The sequence below is a fragment of the Halichoerus grypus genome, chromosome 7 (genome assembly GCF_964656455.1).
Source record: "Halichoerus grypus chromosome 7, mHalGry1.hap1.1, whole genome shotgun sequence".
Taxonomy (NCBI): domain Eukaryota; kingdom Metazoa; phylum Chordata; class Mammalia; order Carnivora; family Phocidae; genus Halichoerus; species Halichoerus grypus.
In genome coordinates, this window is record NC_135718.1 from 99657232 (window position 1) to 99678282 (window position 21051).

Consider the following 21051-nt stretch of genomic DNA (forward strand, 5'->3'; position numbering starts at 1 on the left):
GGTATGTTTACTTAGTTACACTAAACACTACGATGTTTAGTTACAAGCTGCTCACCAATTCCTCAAGATGCTGTTCAGAAGTCTTATCTCCCCCACCACAAACACCTTCGTCAATTGTCTGAGCTACCACACTGTAACGAGAATGCACATGGCCCAGGGTTCAGGGTGTGCCCTTGGGAAGGGCCTGGGAAGTTCTGGAGAGGTACACTGGGAGCAGACAGTCACTTGGGAGGTTGCAGCCCTCGAAGTCCTGTCTGTGACTCAGCTCTTGAGCTTCCTCAAGTCACACAGAATGAATTCCATCTGAGGCCAGAACAGACGAGATTATTCAGCCAAGCCAAGTGGTGAGATAATTTATTTTCTAATACACAGATCTTCCTTTACATAAGACAGGTTTCTGTCCCAATAAACCCACTGTAAGTTGAAAATACTTAATACACCTTAGCTATCAGACATCATCGCTTAGCCTAGCCTATGTTAAGCATGCTCAGAACACTTACATTAGCCTACAGTTGGGCAAAATCATCTAACACAAAGCCTGTTTGATAATAAAGTGTTGAGTATCTCATGTAATTTGTTGAATACTGAAAGTGAGGAACAGAATGGTCATCTGTGTACAGAACAGTTGTGTGTCGATTGTTTGCTGTCATGATCACAGGGCTTTCTGGGGCTGTGCCTCGCTTCCTCTGCGCAGCATCATGAGAGAGGGTCGTCCCACGTATGGCTAGCTGGGGAGAAGATCCTAATTCAAATTTCAAAGTACAGTTTCACTGAATGTGTGTCCCTTTTGTACCACCATGAAGTCAAAAAGTCTTAAGTCCAACCATCATAAATTGGGGACTATATATATATATATATATATATACATATAAACAGGAATGGGATAGGCTCTGTCACGCTGTACAGAACGTCGACAGTAGCTTTACGTGGGAAGAGACTACAGTGGAGGTGCGGAGTGGTTGCCCAGCCAAGCATGCTGGACCCTACGATACAGACTGGCTGTGGGCTGGCAGAATGTGGGGGCAGGACCAATCCAAGGCTGGGGACTTCTAGGGCACGGGGATGAAGGACGGAAGGACACCCACAGGAGCATTGGGAGGGTTTGTAAGGAATGTTGGAGAAGGAAGTGAAGCCAGGAGGGAGCCCACAGGAGAGGACGTGGGCTGAGAGAATGGGAGGGAAATCTATGAGTGGGTGGGCTCAAAGTTTAGGAGATCCACAAGGAGTTTCAGGCTGGTTGGGTTTCCCATTGCCCACCTGGACTCGTTATGAGAGATGAGGAGGTTCAGGCCATGCTCACAGGAATCGGCTGGTGAAGCAGAGTGGAAGGCGAAGTGATCTGTGAACAATTGATAGAAAACACAAAGAGAGGATCATTTAGACAAACGCTAGGCTTTTAAAAAAGCACTGCTAATGTTTCACTGGGGTGGATGTTTACCCATAATCTGTGGGAGGACAGCTGTTACACTGTACACTGCCTAGTGCATCAGCAAATCCTGTCAGCTTAAAATCTGTCCAGAGACCCACCACTTTTACCACCTTTATTGCTCCTCTCCATTTACAGGGATATCAGCGACTGCATCTAAATTGGTCATCCTGCGAATATCCTTGCTCCTCTATAGTACACAGCAGCCAGAAAGATTCATTTAAAGCATAACTCAGGTCATAAATTTTCTGTTCAAAACTCCTGAGTATACTTCCCATTCTCATTCAGCAAAAAACCCCAGGGCTTTCTAGAGCTACACTGCCAACCCCCCCCCCACTCCCCCCCAAGCCACCTCTTCCCAATTCTGTCCCACTTAACGGTCCCATCTTACTGTTGACTGATCTCACCTGCTCTCCTGCACCCCCTCTGGCTCAGTCAGCTTCAGCCTTCTTGGTCTCCTTGTTCCCGGATCAACCCCCTCTCCCTGGGAACATGAGTTTATTGCAGGATGTTTGCACTCACTGTTTTTTCTGCGGGCCAGTTTTTTCTGCCATGTATCTGTGTTGTTTACTTCCCCACCTCACCTCCTTTGGTCTTTGCTTAAATGTTACCCCCTGCCTATACTATTTAATATTGACCTTCTCCCTTCCACAAACACCTTGTTCCCTCTGGTTTATTTTCGTCTTAGGACCTAATAATGTCTGACATCCTATATGCTTTCCTTATTGTGTATTGTCTTTCTTTTCTGACTTGAGGGTAAATGCCATTAGATGGCGGATTTTGTCTGCTTTGTTCTCTTCAGTACTTATAAAAGTGGCTGGCACTTACAAAATAATCAGTGAAATGACTGAAGAGAAACTTGCTCATGACTAAGGTGAAGTTTTAATGGAATAGAAGCTTCAGTACAGACAAAAGGAGAAAAAGACATGATAAAAAAGGTCATTTTCTCTGGAAAGAGGAAAGAGAAAATGAAAAAAGACAGAAGAAAGAAAAAATTAACAAGTGACTAATGTTTTCTAACAGATCCTTAATAGTCCAAGGACTGGGACAGATCAAAGGTCACAGACGGAAAACAAAGGGTCGGAATAAAGATTAGGAAATCAGCCAGAAGCCTGGCATTCCAAGTACATATCCTAGGAGAAGCCTGCAATTGAATTTAACATCCCTCCACATCCATATAGATTTAGGTTGCAAAAAACTACAGCCCAGTATGAGAAATGGTGTTTTCTTGTTTTTTTTTTTTTTTTCTTTAAGATTTTATTTATCGGAGAGAGAGAATGAGAGAGAGCACATGAGAGGGGGAAGGGTCAGAGGGAGAAATAGACTCCAAGGCAGACTCGGTCCTGGGACTCCAGGATCATGACCTGAGCTGAAGGCAGTGGCTTAACCAACTGAGCCACCCAGGCGCCCTGAGAAAGGGTGTTTTTTGAAGTGTGGCCTTGGGTTTAGGTAGGCCAGTACTTTACAGGGGTTAAACACAAAAGGACAAGAAATGTCTTGGTAAAATAGGCTTAAAAATGGTTCGTTTGAAAGACATTCTCTTAACATGAAAACAGGAAAAATTGGCATCTTGTGAGTACTGAAAGTACAGTGAGTAAAGTGTTAGGGAAATAGCACTTTGGGCAGGGGGGAAAGAATGGGGGAAGGTAGTTAAATATAAACCTGGTTTTATTTGCAAAGCTTTAATCTTGATAAATGGCACCTTCTTAAAGCAAATACCTTATCTAGGGAGCTCGTTAACATTGTTATGTCAAAATCTAGGCCCTAGATTCCAAATTCTGGGGGAAACAATTTGTTTAGAGTCCATTGGACTGAGTGTTAATATGACAACACACCATAAAATATTAAGAAGTTAGCTAGTAAGAAAATATTAATATGTGATTAGTCAAACCAGGCTTTAATAGCTAGAAATTTATAAATAAGTCTGTTAGTTTCTTAGGGCTGTTCATCTGCTAGGCATTTCTCTGCAGTAACTAAAACTTTGTTTTCTGTAAATGATGAACAATAAATATTTGTTTAATGGAATTGAATGATGCCAAAAACGTTATATTCATTTTCAGGAAAAGTGATTATTAGAAATGATCAATCTGTATTAAATGAAATAAATTACAAATAAGAATCAGATTATGTCTGTACATATAATGTTTGATTGTTGATATGTTTACCATAGGTATCCTTCTGTGAGCTGGGTTAAGGTGTTTTACTACCAAAACAGAATGGTGCTCTATTCCAAGATTACAGGCAAAAATTAGATTAATGGAAATACTTTTCTCAATTTACATTTTCTTTTTTCTTTTTTTTTAAAGATTTTATTTATTTGAACACAGTGAGAGAGGGAACACAAGCAGGGGGAGTGGGACAGGGAGAAGAAGGCTTCCCGCGGAGCAGGGAGCCTGAATGCGGGGCTCGATTCCAGGACCCTGGGATCATGACCTGAGCTGAAGGTAGATGCTTAATGACTGAGCCACCCAGGCGTCCCTCAGTTTACATTTTCTTTCCCAAAAATTGTCCGGAAACTTTCGGCTTTTACTATCATTTGCTTAAAATAGAATTTGGTGCAAGAACTCTGCAAAACTTTCATGTACAATCTTGAGTTCATTGCTACCAAATGACTATCAGAATCATGACTTAGAAAAAATAATATTTATGATATGAGCTGTGTCTAAAGGAAAACTATTTTCCTTTAGAGACTGTGAAATCTACCTTTGGCTTAAGCCGGACCATCAGAGAGCCATGCACTTGGATCACATAGCACTGACCTTTTACTGAGCTGTGCTTTGGTGGGGATGCATCAGCCATTCCTGAGGGATGCACAGGAAACAGCCTTATAAAATCTGCTCTTGTAGATGCTCGACACACTACATGATGACCTCTTTCTGTGGTCCTTTGGGAGAAATTTATTTTTAATTTCAGTATCAAGAAAAGTGCTTCCTTTGAATATTTTTTTGGGGACACTCTACTGTACAATGGATAAGATTTTACTTTTTACATCTGCTATTTTAAAACTTCCTGCTAAACCCAAGCCCTCTCAAAGCAAGCTGTGGGGGTTTCTGGTCCGCATTTCCATGTTCCTCTCTTTCTTGGGTCCCGTTTATGTTCCCACCTCTGTTTTTGCTTTCTCTTCTATTTCTAACATAAGTTATCTAGTAGTCGTTTATGTTTTCTTATAAGCAACTTTACATCTTTTAGGGGAACAAGTTGAGAGCATTTTATTTTTTTTTTGCTGAGAGCATGGTGCTCTCAATTACTTTGCCTCGGAAGAAGTGTGAGACTTTTTGATTTAGGAGGGTAGCTGCTAGGAGGGCAGAGAAGATTCTTTATCATACCTGACCAATATCAAACCACACTATCATCATCAGCCAATAGTTTGTAAAGACCTTTATGACGCACTGCAGAAAATTATAGTCTTCACAATACATACTGCCATGTAGCGTGGTGAGCATTCTTCCTCATTTAGTCTCTGGCACAGCTGATTTACATCTCCCTGCTTCATGCCTCCTTCGTTGGCAACCAATGAACTGTATACTCATAAAATTTTTACTTACTTCTGTTTAAAATTATCCAATTTGTCTCTGAATAATTTATAATAATTTCTGAATCCCATACTAGCCCTGTGGACTCCAGACATAAACGAATGTTAAATAGTCCCTACCCTTGAAGAAAACATAATTAAGCCAGTTAAACCCACTGAAGAAAGTCAATGCAAGCTGTTCAAGTCTTTTAGCCCGGATAATTAATGCTCCACCTCTGGGTGAGACTTGCTGAACTCTGGCAGTCGAACCAGACGCCGCCTACTGGGAAAATGCGGGCTTACAGAGAAAGAGCCTCAATGCAGCTCAGCCGGGCGATCGTACTTAATGCCACTGAGTTGTACTCCTATAATGTACGTGCCAACCGTTTTTTGTTATGTGTATTTTACCACAATTTTTAAAAAAAGTAATGAGTGGCATAAAACAAGGTGTTCGACACAAGAGTAATCAGTAACAAGTTCATAATAATACCACTATATTGATATAGTTTATCATATTTACATAATCATTGCATGTATAGGGCTTAATATGTGCCAAGTACTATTCTAAGCACTTTACATAGAAATACAGTCTTGGGCGCCTGGGTGGCTCAGTTGGTTAAGCGACTGCCTTCGGCTCAGGTCATGATCCTGGAGTCCCTGGATCGAGTCCCGCATCGGGCTCCCTGCCGAGCAGGGAGCCTGCTTCTCCCTCTGACCCTCCCCCCTCTCACGTGCTCTCTCTCTCTCATTCTCTCTGTCTCAAATAAATAAATAAAATCTTTAAAAAAAAAATCTATTTAAAAAAAAGAAATACAGTCTTTGTCACTGTTTCCCTAAGACTACTGAGAAAAGTTTTGCATTCTTATCTGTCACATCTGGAAACAGGCTTGCCACATTCCCGACTTTCCGGAAGCCTCTACAGTCCCCAAGAAGAACTTTGATAGAAGGCAGTTGGGACAAACAGAATGGTAAACCCATTACCAAATTTCATGCCCCCAAAGGCAGGTGGGTATATGAAATTATCTGAAACATTGAGAAGTTGCCCCTGAATATAAAGCATGGATGTGCGGATGAACCAAGGGAGGCTCTGCTGTGGGCTAGTACTGAAACACAACGAAACAGAACTCTTGTCATTATCCAAATAGACCCATGTGATTGTCTCATCTCTCAGTGGGTCAGTGTCCCACATATGACACCCTTATGCCCACCTGGTGCCCTACTCCAGCACCATTCCTTCTGACCAGTGTGCCCCATCCACTCAGCAAGCCAGAATCCTGTCCAAGGTTGGCATCCTCTGGCCCATCTCTAAAGGTAACCTACTTTTAATCTGGTTACCGCCATCCATCATTCACAGTTTGCAGATTAGGGATATATTTTGTATCTGTATGTGTTTCTTACCCTACCCTCAGATAGTTGGGTCCTCCTGGGTAGCTGCTGTTTTTATTTTTTTTGACCTTGCAAACACACTGGATTCATGCGCACGGAGCAAGGAATGAAGGGAGACAGATGCATAAGGCATTATCAGGAGTAGGGAATGGGTGGGCAGGCTGAGGAAAGCTTACAGGACCCTGAACTTAAACATAAAGCTCTTATACTACCCTGGTTTTCACTGACCTTATCCCAATCCCCTGCTTTGGCATTTTGCATAGATTTCCTTGATTTGCATCTAGTATCTTCAAGATCTGAGTCAAATGACCTTCTTCAAAAGCTTTCACAGTGCGACTCCATCTTACATGGGTACTGCTTTGACTGACTTTTTACTACTCAGAGTGTAATCTGCCCATAGTCTCTGTTTGCCTCTTTTTTTTAATTGAAGTACAGCTGACGCACAATGTTACATTAGTTTCAGGCGTACAACATAGTGATTCAACAACTGCACACACCACAAGCATAGCTGCTATGTGTCACACTATTCACTCTGTTCCCTATGCTGTACCTTTCATTCCTGTGACTTATTCATTCCATAACTGGAACCCTGTACCTCCCACTTTTCTTCACCCATTTTGCTCATCTCCCCTACCCCTCTCCTCTCTGGCAACCACCAGTTTGTTCTCTGTATTTACGAGTCTAATTCTGCTTTGCTTTTTGTTTTGTTTTTTAGATTTCAAATGTAAGTAAAATCATATGGTATTTGTTTTCCTCTGTGTGACTTACTTCACTTAGCATGATACTCTTTAGGTCCATCCGTGTTGTCATAAATGGCAAGATCTCATTCCTTTTTAAGGATGAGTAATATTCCATTGTATATATATATATCCCACATCTTTATCCATTCATGAATGAATGGACACTTGGTTTGCTTCCGTATCTTGGCAATTGTAAATGATACTGCAACAAACACATGGGTGCACATATCTTTTCAAATTAGTGTTTTCATTTTCTTTGTGCAAATATCCAGTAATGGAATTAGTGGATCATATGGTAATTCTATTTTTAATTTTTTAAGGAACCTCCATACTGTTTTCCACAGTGGTAGCACCAATTTATACGCCCACTAACAGTTGCACAAGGGTTCCCTTTTCTCCATATCCTTGCCAACACTTGTTATTTGTTGTCTTTTTTGTTCTAGCCATTCTAACAGGTGTGAAGTGATATCTCATTGTGGTTTTGATTTGCATTTCCCTGATGATTCATGATGTTCAGCATTTTTTCATGTGTTTTTTTGGCCATCTGTATGTCTTCTTTAGAAAAATGTCTATTCAGGTCCTCTGCCCATTTTTTTTTTTAATCAGATTTTTTTGTTGTTGAGTTGTATAAGTTATTTATATATTTTGGATGTTAACTCCTTATTGGCTATATCATTTTCAAATATCTTCTCCCATTCAGTAGGTTACCTTTTTGTTTTGTTGACGGTTTTCTTTGCTGTGCAAAAGCTTTTCCTTTTAGTGTTTTATTTGCTTCTTATGTTTGTCTTCTCTATACAACTAAATAATAAATGTTAAAAGAGCCAGAGCAGTGTCTTTCATTTTTAATATATACTCTCCTACAATGCCTATCATTGTGCTTTGTTGTATAGATAGGATGAGGTAAATAAATATTTTTTAAAAACAAATTAACATGGTGGTACAACTTGGGATGTTCATATTATTTTTTCTCTTCATATACCAAATACAAAATACATAAATATCTTTGGTGGGGACATTTCATACAACCAAGAGATAGCAAATCTTAAAGCTTACAGCACATTACCCAGATATGAAAAACTTATTACCTGGGCATTGATAATGTAAATGTCACTCCACACAAAGTCATTTTATCTGCCAGTGTCTTACTGCTTGCCCCATCTCTAGTCTCTGAAAACATAAGAACTCAGGAGAATTAGGCATTCAGAATTTTCTATAAAATCACTTTTTGTTAGGAAAAAATGCCAAGAAAAATGGTAGCATGGAAATCTCAGATATTTTTAAGTGTGTGTCAGGCTCACTATCTTAGGGCATGTGCTGGTTGTAGAACCCAAATCCATTGACCCATGAATTGCTCTTTCTTGGCCTATCTGGAGAAGTAAATGGTAAAGCACTTATGGCTCTATAGAGGATTCAAGCTATTTGGTTAATACTTTTTCCCTGCGTTTGCCAAAGTGGTTCTGAACTCAAATAATTGTGATTATTCAAAGTTATTCCTAAAAACAATGAAGTCTGTAATTTCTTTCAACAACTTGAAAAAATCCTGGAGCAGTAATTCTATGTTTCCTCTGAACTTTTCATATTTGCAATACACTCACAGACTGTTTTCTAATTCTCAACTAGAATTATTAGTAATGTTTAGGATTTTATCTGTTAGTTTCTTCAAGTCATGATTCTACTGTGAGTCATTTAGCTCCTTTGCATAGCAACTACTTATGATAGAACAAACAGTGGACAATGATATGTCAGTGGAGGATATATTATGCAACAAAAGTTGTAATTTCATCTAAAGGTTTTCAAAGAGAGGAATAAAAATATAGAAATGCTTTTTTATTTAAAAAAGAGGGGTTTTAATATTTCCACATAGCATCAAATGTAACTAAACATCTCATTGATCCCCAAACAAGTAGTTTTCAGATCAATTGACAGGCATTCTTAATTAATATTTATATATTAATAAATAACAATTCATGTCTACCTGTTTGGGGGGGATGATTTATAAATGTTACGATATCCATTCTGTGGAAGACAAACCAGACTAAAAAAGAGGCTGGGAGTCTGATCATCTGGCTTCTAGCTTCAGCTCTGACACAAACAAGCAATATTTCAGGCAAGTTGTTTAACCTTTGGGGACTTATTCTTTTCACATAGGATAACAAAGTTGGAGCTCATGTTCCATCCTCATCTCATCCCTTACCTATTACTCCACATTATTTTCTTGTCCCTATTATATCTTGGTAGAGTCTAGATCAGGAGAGATCCTGCTCACTTCTTCAGTAGAGGGACCCATGACTAGCTACGTAATTTGTGGGGCCCATTGCAAAATAAAAATATCAGCCTCCTAGTTAAAAAATCACTAAGAATTTCAAGAGGGTGACAACAGAGCATTAAACTAAGCATGGGGCCCCTCAGAGTGTGGGGACTCTGTGACTGAACAGATCACACATCCATGAGGCTGGCCCTGGAGAGACCAAAGGAATTTTTTCTTTACATTCAGACACTCTCTTTTGCTCTTAACAGAATGAAAATCAGAGAAATCTTGGTGGAACAGTGACATGAATCACTAAAGGAAAGAAATAATGAGAATACAGTATTAGAAAGCCAGTGTTTTAGATCGACCAAAATGACAAAACAGGAGGCTCCTGACTTGCCCTCCTCCCACGGATTTGCCAAATGTACAGCTACACATGAATCATTTCCCTCTGAAAGATATCTAAAAACCAACTGAGTAACTCCTCCACATCAGCCTACTGAGAAAACGCTCACATCAAAATGGGTAGGAAATGCTGAGACACACACCATAAACCCCACCCCTGGCACAGTGCCTTACAATTGGGAGGGAACTCCCAACTCCCAGCTTCTCCTGTGAGTGAAGGGTTTGGACCACACATCTAGTGCTCAACTTTTAAGGCTACTGTGCGAGGGGTGGGTCCCCAAATCTCCTAGCTCAGAGAGTCAACAGGGTTTGGCATTCATAAGTTCCACAGGACATACCAAACAAAGAAGCAGCTGTTAAACAGGCACATGGACACTCCCCCACCTATTCCCCAGGGCTCAGTGCAGATGGAGCAGGCAAATGTGCCCATCTCCCAGTCTTTCCCTGGAAGGGGTTTGAGTTCAGAATTTCCCAGCTGCTGCCTGAGGGTCTGGCTTCTAATCAGTTTGCATGTGTGTGCTGATTGGGATCCTCCTAGGAGCCCTAAAAAGCTGGAGGGCACTTGTCTCATATTCTCTCCCTGGCTCACTTCAACAACAACAAAAATCCAAGTTGCCAGCTTTTTCCTGGAAGGAAATTGTCCACACATAAAGTGCTTCAAGTTTTGCAGTTGCCACTCAAGGAACAGGTACCCAAGTCACCTAACTCCAATAGCCACCAGGGCTTGACATCTACAAGTCCCATAGGACCATATTAAACAACAACAACAACAAAAACAAAAACAGTTTCTAAATGGGCACACAAGCACTTTTTGCAGCTCTCCTTTCCCCAGCTCAGCACAGAAAGGAGAGGCAAGAACATTCATCTCCCAGTTTCTCCCTAGAAGGCAGTTGACTGTGTAATTTCCTACCTGCTGTTTGAGGTTCTGGCTTCTAGTTAGACTGCATGTGGGAGCAGACTGAGATCCTCTCAGGAGCCTGAAAGAGCTGGTGGGCATGTCCCTTACCATCTCCCCCCAACTTGTCCAGCAGTAAAATAGTGATAAATGCCTACATTAAGAAAAAAAAAATCTCAAATAAAGCTAACACTACATCTAAAGAACTAGAAAAAGAAGAACTAAGCCCAAAGTTAGTATAAGGAAGGAAATAAAAGCGGAAATAAATAAAATATAGGCTAGAAGGACAATAGAAAAGGTCAATGAAACTAAGAGCTGATTTTTTGAAAAGGTAAACAAAATTGACAAAACATTAGCTAAATTAAGAGAAATAAAAGTAAGACTGAAATATAAGAAGTGAAAGAATACACATTACAACTGATATCACAGATATATTAAGAATTGTAAGAAACTATTATGAATAATTGTACACCAACAAATTCCTTCTAGGATAACCCAGAAGAAATTAACACATTCCTGGGAACATATAACCCGCCAATGAATCATGAAGAAATAGAAAATCTGAACAGAACAATAATGAGTAAGGAAATTGAAGCAGTAATCAAAAGCCTCCCAACAAAAGGAAGCCCAGGACCACATGGCTTCATGGGTGAATTCTACCAAACAGTTAAGGAAGAATTAATACCAATCCTTTTGAAACTCCTACAAAAAATTAAACAGGATGATACTCTCCCATACTCATTTTATGAGCCCATACCAATGCCAGAGTATGAGCCTTCATATGAAAGCCAAAGACATGCCAAAAAAGAAAATTACAACCCAATATCCCTGATGAATATAGATGCAAGAATCCTCAACAAAATATTAGCAAACTGAATTTGACAATACGGTATTAAGGCTCAAACACCATGATCAAGTGGGGTTTATCCTTGGGATGCGAAGATATTTCAAGGTATGCATTCAATAAATGTGATATACCACATTAACAAAATGAAGAATCTATATTGTAATATCACTTCAATAGATGTAGTCAAAACATTTAATAAAATTCATCATCTTTTCATGATAAAAACTCTCAACAAGTTAGGTATAGAAGAAAAATACCTCAACATAAAAAGACCATATATGGCAAACCCACAGCTAAACATCATATTCAGTGGAACAAGATCAGGAACAAGACAAGCATGCCCATTCTTCCCTCTTTTATTCGAAATAGCACTGGTAGTCCTGGTCAGGGCAACTAGGCAAGAAAAAGAAATAAGGAACCCAAATCAGAAAGGAGGAAGTAAAATTGTTTCTATTTGCAGATGACATGATGTTATATTAGAAAACCTTAAAGACTACACCAAAACACTATTCTTATAATGTTATATATATATATATAATAGTTAGAACTAATAAATTCAGTAAAGTTGTAGTATACAAAATCAATATACAAAAATCGGTTGCATTTCTATATACTAACAATGAACTATTGGAAAGAGAAATTAAGAAAATAATCCCATTTACAATAGTATCAAAATAAAATACTTAGGAATAAATTTAACCAAGAAGATTAAATATCTGTACACTGAAAACTATAAAACACGGATGAAAGAAACTGAAGACATAGATAAATGGATAAACATTCCCTACTCATGGATTACAAGAATTTGTATTGTTAAAATGTTCATAGTATCCAAAGTGATCTACAGACTCGGTGCAATCCGTATCAAAGTTCCAACGATATTTTTCACAGAAATAGGGAAAAAATCCTAAAATTCATATGGAACCACAAAAGGACCCAAATATCCAAGCAATCTTGGGAAAGAAGAAGAAAGCAGAGGCATCACACTTACTGATTTCAAGCTACATTACAAAGCTATAGTAATAAAAAACATAGGCTATTGGCATAAAAAGAGACGTAGATCAATGAACAGAATAGAGTCCAGAAATAAACCTATCCATATATGGTCAATTAATTTTTGACAAAGGTGTGTTGAAAGGACCCACTAAGGTTTCTTTTCTGGGTTTTATGGCAGTAATTTGTTGTAAACGAAGTCGGAGCACATGTAAGAATCATGTTAGTCATGACCTCTACTGCAGCAGCTTTCAGGTTTTGGTGTAGAAGTCTGTTGACAGTTACTGTAAACTGGCATTTATTATGCTATAAATTCTTTTTAATTGACTTAGTCATTTGCCATTTTGCAGCTTATGTTCTGAAATGAAAATATCCTGTGGAGAAAAATGACTATACGTTATGAACTCTATTCAAATAATGGCTTAGAATGGGATCCTGTTCTGGACAAAGGGAATTGAGAATGTAAAAAACAAAACTGTCCTGAGGTGAAAAGTATGCTTTGGCTTAAAAAGGCATATAGTATATTATTTACATCTTTTACATTATTGCTTATTTCTTGGAATAGAATCATTTCTGGCTTTCTCAAAGCCACATATTAACCAATGGCTGTGTTCTGCATTTTTCTCATTTTAGTCTTTGAGATAATTATCAGACATTCTGCACTTTTTAAAATCTCATTTTATAAAGAATTCTCTTATTGGCTATGTAGAATACCACCTACCAGATAGAACAATTTTTGTACTTATGAACCTGCCATTTTCTTAGAGATGTCTTGTTGAGTAGAATAACACTATGATTTAAAGCTTGCAGTAAAAATGCCAAACCTTGTGGTACCTTGGAACCAGTTTATTCTTTATTGTGCTATGTAGAAATGTGAAGTAGTTAAAATATCTTATTACATAATTTGCTCATTATATAGATGCCACTTTTGTGTTTTTATTCCATTCTTCATTTTAATTTATCTAGTAGTGATGTTTTATACTTTCTGATCAAACAGGTTCATGGTGAAAATTAAAATTTCAGACTTCTCTTATCCTTAAGATAAGAAATAAAATAAAACTATTACTCTTAAAAAGTAATAGTTAAGTCCTATTTCATAAGTGGTAAAGGTTTAACGTTTGGAAAAATTTTGTTCATCATACTAGTAATTGGGGGAAAAAGGTAAATTATGTCAAAGTGAGACATTTAAATTTAAATTAAATTAAATTTAATTTAATTTAATTTAATTTTAAAATTAGAAATAAAGAGTTAAAAGATATTTCCTTCAGCTAAGTAGTATAACTGGAACTTTTTACTATTAAACATGGCTTTTATAAATGAGTAGTCTAATAATTTTATTCGCTGTCAGTATATAATAGCTTATTAATGTTTTCCTCACCCCTGGTATGAATTTTAAATTACAAAAAATTGTCCATCAGCTTTAATTTAAAAATAAATCTAGATATTGAAATAAATTTGATACTTTTTTATAAAAAAAAATCAAGTCAAAATGGATTAAAGACCCAAACATAAGACCTGAAATTCTAAATCTCCCAGAACATTGACAATGAACTCTTTGACATTGGTCTTGGCAATGACTTTTTTGGATATGACACCAAAAGCATAAACAATTGGGACTACATCAAATTAAAAAGTTTCCACAGAAAAGGAAACCATCAACAAAATGAAAACACAACTTACTGAATGGGAGAAGATATTTGCAAAGAACATATCCAATAAGGGATTAATATCCAAAATATATAAGGAACTCATATGACTCAATAGCAAAATAACCCAAATAAAAAATGGGCAAAGGACCTGAATATACATTTTTCTTTTTTTAAAGATTTTATTTATTTGACAAAGAGAGTGAGAGAGAGAGAGAGCATGAGAGGGGGTAGGGTCAGAAGGAGAAGCAGACTCCCCACTGAACAGGGATCCCGATGCAAGACTCGATCCTGGGACTCCAACATCATGACCTGAGCCAAAAGCAGTCGCTTAACTGACTGAGCCACCCAGGCGCCCCTGAATATACATTTTTCGAAGAAGACATATAAATGGCCAACAGATATATGAAAAGATACTCAACATCACTAATCATCAAGGAAAAGCAAATCAAAACCATGAAATATCACCTCACACCTGGTTAGAATGACTTATCAAAATGACAAGAGAAAACAAATAATGACAAGGATACACACTGTGAGTGGCACTAGCCTCCATGGAAAACAGTATGGTACTTCCTCAAGAAATTAAAAATAAAACTATCATATTATTTAGCAATCCCATTTGTAGACATACATCCAAAGGAAACCAAATCACCAGCTTGAAGAGGTATCTCTATTACCATGTTCATTGCAGCATTATTCTCGATAGTTAAGCTATGGGAGCAACCTAAGTGTACACCGATTGATGAATGAAGAAAATGTGGGGGGCACCTGGGTGGCTCAGTTGGTTAAGTGACTGCCTTCGGCTCGGGTCATGATCCCAGGGTCCTGGGATTGAGCCCCGCATCGGGCTCCCTGCTCGGGGGAGAGCCTGCTTCTCCCTTTACCTCTGTCTGCCGCTCTGCCTACTTGTGCTCTCTATCTCTGTTAAATAAATAAATGAAAATCTTTTTAAAAAAATGTGGTATACAGGGGCGTCTGGGTGGCTCAGTTGGTTAAGCATCTGACACTTGATAGAGGCTCAGGTCATGATCTCAAGGTCATGGGATCAAGCCCCAGTTGGGCTCTGCACTCAGCGGGGAGTCTGCTGGAGATCCTCTCCCCCTCTCCTTCTGCCCCACCCCCCTGCTTTCTCTCTCTCTCTCTCTTTGGAATAAATAAATAAATCTTAAAAAAAAAAAAAAGAAAAGAGAAGAAAATATGGTATACACACAATGGAATATTATTATGCCTTAAAAAAAGAAGGAAATCTTGCCATTTATGACAATATGAATGAACCTGGAGGTCATATGCCAAGTGAAATAAGCTAGACAAAGAAAGACAAATATTGTGTAGTATCACTGTATGTGGAAGTAAAAAAAAATCAAAGTCATAGAAGCAGAGAATAGAATGGTGGTTGCCAGGGGAAGAAATGGGGAGAAGCTAGTAAAAGTGTACAAACTTTCAGTTATAGGATGAGTAAGTTCTGAGGATTTAATATATAGCACAGGGACTATAGTTGTTAATACTGTATTGTGTATTTGCAATTTGTTAAGATAGTAGGTCTTAAGCATTCTGACGAAAACAAAACAAAAAAGTAACTGTGAGGTGATGACATATTAATTAACTTGATAATGGGAAACATTTTACAACATATACATATGCCAAATCAACAAGTTGTACACTTAAATATATTATGATTTTACTTGTCAAATGTATTTCAACAAAGGTGGGAACAAATAATGAAAGCCAATGTTTTGTGGATGTTTGAAGCTCCTATATACATTCACAGGACTCAGCCCACCCACAGATGCAATAGGTAACTCTGACAGTATCTAAAGATGTTCCCAGTGAATTATACTCCTTGGGATGCACCTGTGACTTGGGTTAACCAAAGCGAGGCTGTGCCAGTTCTGGGCCTAGCTTTCTGCTTCCTAAATTGTGAACACTTGCTTTGAAGAGCCTGAATCACCTTACAAGAAGTCCAGCTCCCCTGTTGGAGACATCCAATGGATAGACCACTTGGAAGCCATGTAAAGAGGAGAGGACCTGAAACCACACGGAGTGTGACAGAGAAGCAGCTGTTTCAACATCTCGTTGAGCCTTCTGATGACTCTGGTTAGAGCCATGTCTGACTATAACCTCACTGGGGACCCCAAATGAAGTCAGCCATAAAACCACCCAGCTGAGCCCAGTTAACCCACAGAATCATGAGAGAGAATTAACTTGTTTTAAGCATTAAAGATTTGGAGTGGTTTGTTCCATAGAAAGATAGCCTCACCAGTGATTGTTCCACGTGACTTCAAGGAGGCCAGAAAGCTCCCCAGTCTCACAACATCTATGGGATCATTGAATGCCAAGTTCCCAGGGAAGGGAGTGCGGAAAGGGGAAGTTGTTGAGGAAGGGAGAAGAGGAGGTTGGAGCCATGCAGAGAAGGGCACTGAAGGTGAGCTTCAGAAGCTTGCCAGTCCCAGCAGGAACAGTTGCCTTTGGGCCAATGGTTCCAATGCTGTTTTGCAGGTTTTAGCTTTCTCTTAGGTGAACCTATGTTTTGAAACAGTATACCATTGTAGTGCCAACTAGAATGAAGCCAAGGTTACACGTTCATTTCTTCCGTGGTTATTTTGGTTGTGTTCCATGTCTAAAGACCCTTCACTCAGAACATCAATAAGTAAATCAGTTCCAAGGGAGACCAGGCCAGATTCACAAGTTGGGACGACTGTATCTTTACTCATAGAGGGCCAGAAAAATCATTGTCATATAGGTAAGACAGGGTATTTTAAGCACTCATTATTTCATATGGTATGATTTTTTTTTCTTTCCATGTCAAGAAAAATGAACCATTTAAAACCTTGTTTCCTTTACTCTTAAATCACAGTTTTGTTTTTTTTTTAAAGGTAGGCGTGAAAGCTATCCAGGTCTATAAATGGCTTTTTAAAAAGTAATATCTCTTTTATTAGTGTGTGTAGGTTTTAAAAGAACTATAATGAAGCATACTAACTACATAAATATTACTTTACGTAGCATTTTTAATCATTATGAAAGAAGCCATTTGCTTGTTGGTTCTTGATACATTCCCATCTATATTCAGATTAATGAAGAATTAATTGTTATCATCTCACTGAATTGTGGCAAGGAGTTTACATTATGAAAGTTTTACATATAAAATTTTATTCTCTAATAGAAAAAAAGGAAATACTGAAAATTAACATTTAAAATAGCTATAAAATACATTGCCCGCTCCAAATGGCTTGATATCTTATTTAAGAGTCCTTCCTATGTCTTTGAATATTCAATTCTAGTAAATATCACAGCCAAAGAGTTCCAAGCGAAGCGCAATACTTTGGTTCCATGTTTTAGGAATGATGCGGATAAACCTGGAGATAATTGGTGGGTTGAAAAAGTTCTTCACGTGTCCTTTGATATTATTATTTCCTTTGAAAATCTGAAAGCAAAATATGGTAAGATCTTTAATAGAGATAGGATGGGTATAAAAATCTTACAGATGATTTTTTTTTCTTTTGCAATTTTAGCTCAAGCTGAGGGCATCAAGGAACACATACAATGTTATCAGAGATGATCTTCAGTCAATTATGAAATCACATGCCTAGCAGACCTCTTTAGGGATTCCAGCTCGCCCGGGATCTGACCGCTGACAGGGTGTTCTGAAGCAGCTTCAGAACCATCTCTGCCCTTAGCCCCTTGGTAGCTGTGTGACTGGGCAGCTGACTTATATGCTAACTGGCAAAATGGGGGTAATAAAAGTTTACCTGACAGAAGTCGTTATAAAGATTTTTTTAAGTATGGAAACACATGACAAGTGCACTGTAAGCGACAGATAATGGTTAGTTGTCACTAACATTTGAAATAAAATGCAACCATGTGTTTTTACTTATTCTTTTTGGCAGATGCCTTCTAGTCTCAATTGAACTGTGTTTTATGACTTGGTTGTTTTCCTTTTTGCATCCCCAGCAGTTTCCCCAAGATTTAAACACAGCAGCAGCTGAGTCACTGTTTATGACAATGATACCCAACTATAAAGACATCCTGGTACAGTGACAGATATAACCAGCCAAACCAACCAACTAACCAGACAAACAACCCAGGAGTTCACTACAAAGAGAGAGAGGTTCAAATTCATTCACCGAGATAAGGGCTGAGCCCATGATGAGCATTCGGTAAAGGTCATCCCCTTCTCCTGTGTGGCCCCTCTTACTGGCTCCAGCCTGATTTCCCTTCCTGGAAAATTAGGCTCATCTCCTTAGTTTTGCCCTAGTAGCATTTTAAAAACACGTGACTGGGAATTAAGGACTATAATGGGGTAGTTCGTCTTGCAGGAAATTAATTTCCTCATCAGTTAGGATAACAATTGTCTCCTGCTTAATAATATGATACAAAAAGCTTTATGGCCATGGGTATTTGATCAGTCAAGATAACAAGTTTACCCAAGATAATGTTAATATGATGTTATTTCACAGTGGAAGGTTCTCTAGACCCCTGTTATGGACTACATGTTTGCGTCCCCCTCAAATTCATACATGGAAACACTAACCCCCAATGGGATAGTATTAGGAGGTGGGGCCTTTGGGAGGTAATGAGGATTAGAGTAGGTTGTGAGGGTGGGGACCTCATGATGGGATTAATACATTTACAAAAATAAGAGGAGACACGGGATCTCTCTCTTCCTGCACCAAGGAAAGTCATGTGGGGACACAACCAAGAAGAGAGCCCTCACCAGGAACCCAACCATCCTGGCACCCTGCTCTTGGATTCCAGCCTTCAAAACCATGAGAAAGAAGTGTTTGTTGCTTCCATCTATGATCATTTGTTAGAGCAGTGCAAGCCGACTGAGACAACGCTACCATCTTTCTCAATCAGAGCTAATTAAGCCTCACACCGCCCCCTGGTGTTTGGTTCTCACTATTTCACAGGTGGCTCAGCCACCGCAGAAAGATGACCTGCATGGTCTCTGTTCCCAGAGCAGCTACCTGCTGAGCGAGGGTTCAGACTTCTCAGGGAGGAGGTGCATGTCAGTGCATATTTGTCAAATGCAAAGAGCTGTTTGCAAATGTAAGGTATTTCTCTCGTCATAACAGTTGGTGAGTTGCTTTGTTGTTGCTATGACAGCACCCTGTACCTTGTCCACCATGGAGGATTTCTGCCTGTAAGGCTTCCATTCCATTCCCTGGTCACTGTAGTGGATGGTGTAGCTCTTCACGTACATTTCAGAGGACAGAGACTTGCAACCCTGTGTTACAATCGCAGTTATTTTCTTGATTTTGAGCAGATCAATTTGTAACCACTGTTTGTTGTTGTTTGCCTGTGAAAATGATGAGGACACATGAATAAGGCAGATGTTAAAACCTTCAATTTTTTAGACCAAGATACTCAGAAATGCGCAGCCCTCAAAAGGCTCTCTCTTCTGTCTCATCCCTTAGGGTTCTCTGTCTCCTAGAGGACTTCCCTGTTCCTTCTTGTTTGCTGTCGCAGACGTATATAAACTTTTACTAGAGTATTTCATATATCGTACAATAATGGCTTACTTATTTGTATCCCTCTTTGAAGGCATGGATTTACTGTATTTTGTTTTCAGGTACTTAGCACAATGCATGGCACACAGTTGGTGTTCAACAAATATTTTTTGAATGAATAAATAAATGAATCTTACTTGAGAAAAAATATTAGATTGCTAAATTATCTGTAAATATTATTCTCTTAACCAAATTTGTTTAAATGCCATGATGATATTGCTGATGGGTTATCTGGGAAAGAATTGGGTAGTATCCTCTCTCTATTTAACTTATTTTAGAAAAAGTTCCACTTTTCTTTCCCTTGCTTATGTCAACCAGGAGGAGTAGTCCAATTTCTTTTTTCTGATATTTCAAATAAATGTAATACTTGAGAGACCTAATAAAGCCATGACTAGGACTTGATATGGTATGGTATGGTAGCTGTCCTGTCTCTGGCCTAATGAAGTGCCTAATCATACTTGGAGAAAGAGGATCAGAAGGGCTAACTGAGTTTTGGAGTACTCTGAGACAAATTTTCACCTTTGGGAGATTTATCATGCCCCATAGTCTCATTCAGTTCTATATGAAATAATAAATAGTAATATATTTCTTTAACATCACTTATGTGTACATGTATGTATGTGTATATATTGATACACAGATATATGTATAATTAATATACTATATGTATTTTTAAAGCAAATTAATTGAATTAAAATTATTGTATTAATTAATTTTTGTTAATTTTGTAACACCCTCTAGTGACATTTGGTGGTTTCTTAGTGTATCTTCAAGCTGTATAGTATCCAATCCAGGTCGTACCAGTAATACAGAGGTAGAGAGCTAGAGGGTTTTGAAGACATAACAATTTTTATAGGTATAAAAGAGGTAGAGATGCCTCAGTTTGCATGTGTGCCTGCCTCAGTCTGGCTGATATTTTTTTACCCTCTCTAAAGAGACCCTATAAAGATATTTGATTCTAATAGAAGATGCAGTGAAACAGTTCTGATCTAGAATTCCAGATTTAAAATGATGGCATTAAAATTTAGAATTAGTATTTCATCTTTGAAGCCATTATTATATCACAAAGACTAAGAGCAAATTATATACAGAGCAAAATTTTTTAAAAAGCTGTAAAATACAGGGTAGGGTGACAAAGTTATACCATGAGCAGATCTAAAGAGTTATCTGGGAAAAAATTGGATGACATCCTTTCTCCTTAACTTTTTCTTTCATTTTTTTATTATTTTATTTATATAATTATATAAATGTAATGTATTATAACATTATTACTTTTATTATTTTAACTTCTTTAGGTCTCTGTTTCCCCTTCTGCAAAATTGCACAATGAGGTGTCTGAGTGTCTTCAAATGGTGGGAGGACCACTGACCATCAGGAGAATGGGCTTCCTGATTATGCCACCAAACTAAGCTAAAATGATTTAATCTCCTTTGTGTTTAAACTT

At 38.3% G+C, this 21051-nt stretch overlaps 1 protein-coding gene across 2 annotated transcripts in view; it reads right to left on the reverse strand.

The window, feature by feature from the left end:
• Positions 1 to 338: 338 nt before the first annotated feature.
• The window catches only part of F5 (coagulation factor V), an 86183-nt gene continuing 65470 nt past the window's right edge, over positions 339 to 21051 (reverse strand). Inside the window, exons 24-25 of one of the 2 annotated variants that reach the window (XM_078077932.1) lie at positions 19214 to 19396; positions 339 to 1339 (exon numbers count right to left, since the gene is read on the reverse strand). In XM_078077932.1, coding sequence (XP_077934058.1) covers positions 1286 to 1339; positions 19214 to 19396 — 237 coding nt within the window. In that variant the 3' untranslated portion in view covers positions 339 to 1285. Of the gene's footprint in view, positions 1340 to 17087; positions 17522 to 19213; positions 19397 to 21051 lie in introns of those variants that run through there. The other variant, XM_036097991.2, reaches the window with a different exon arrangement.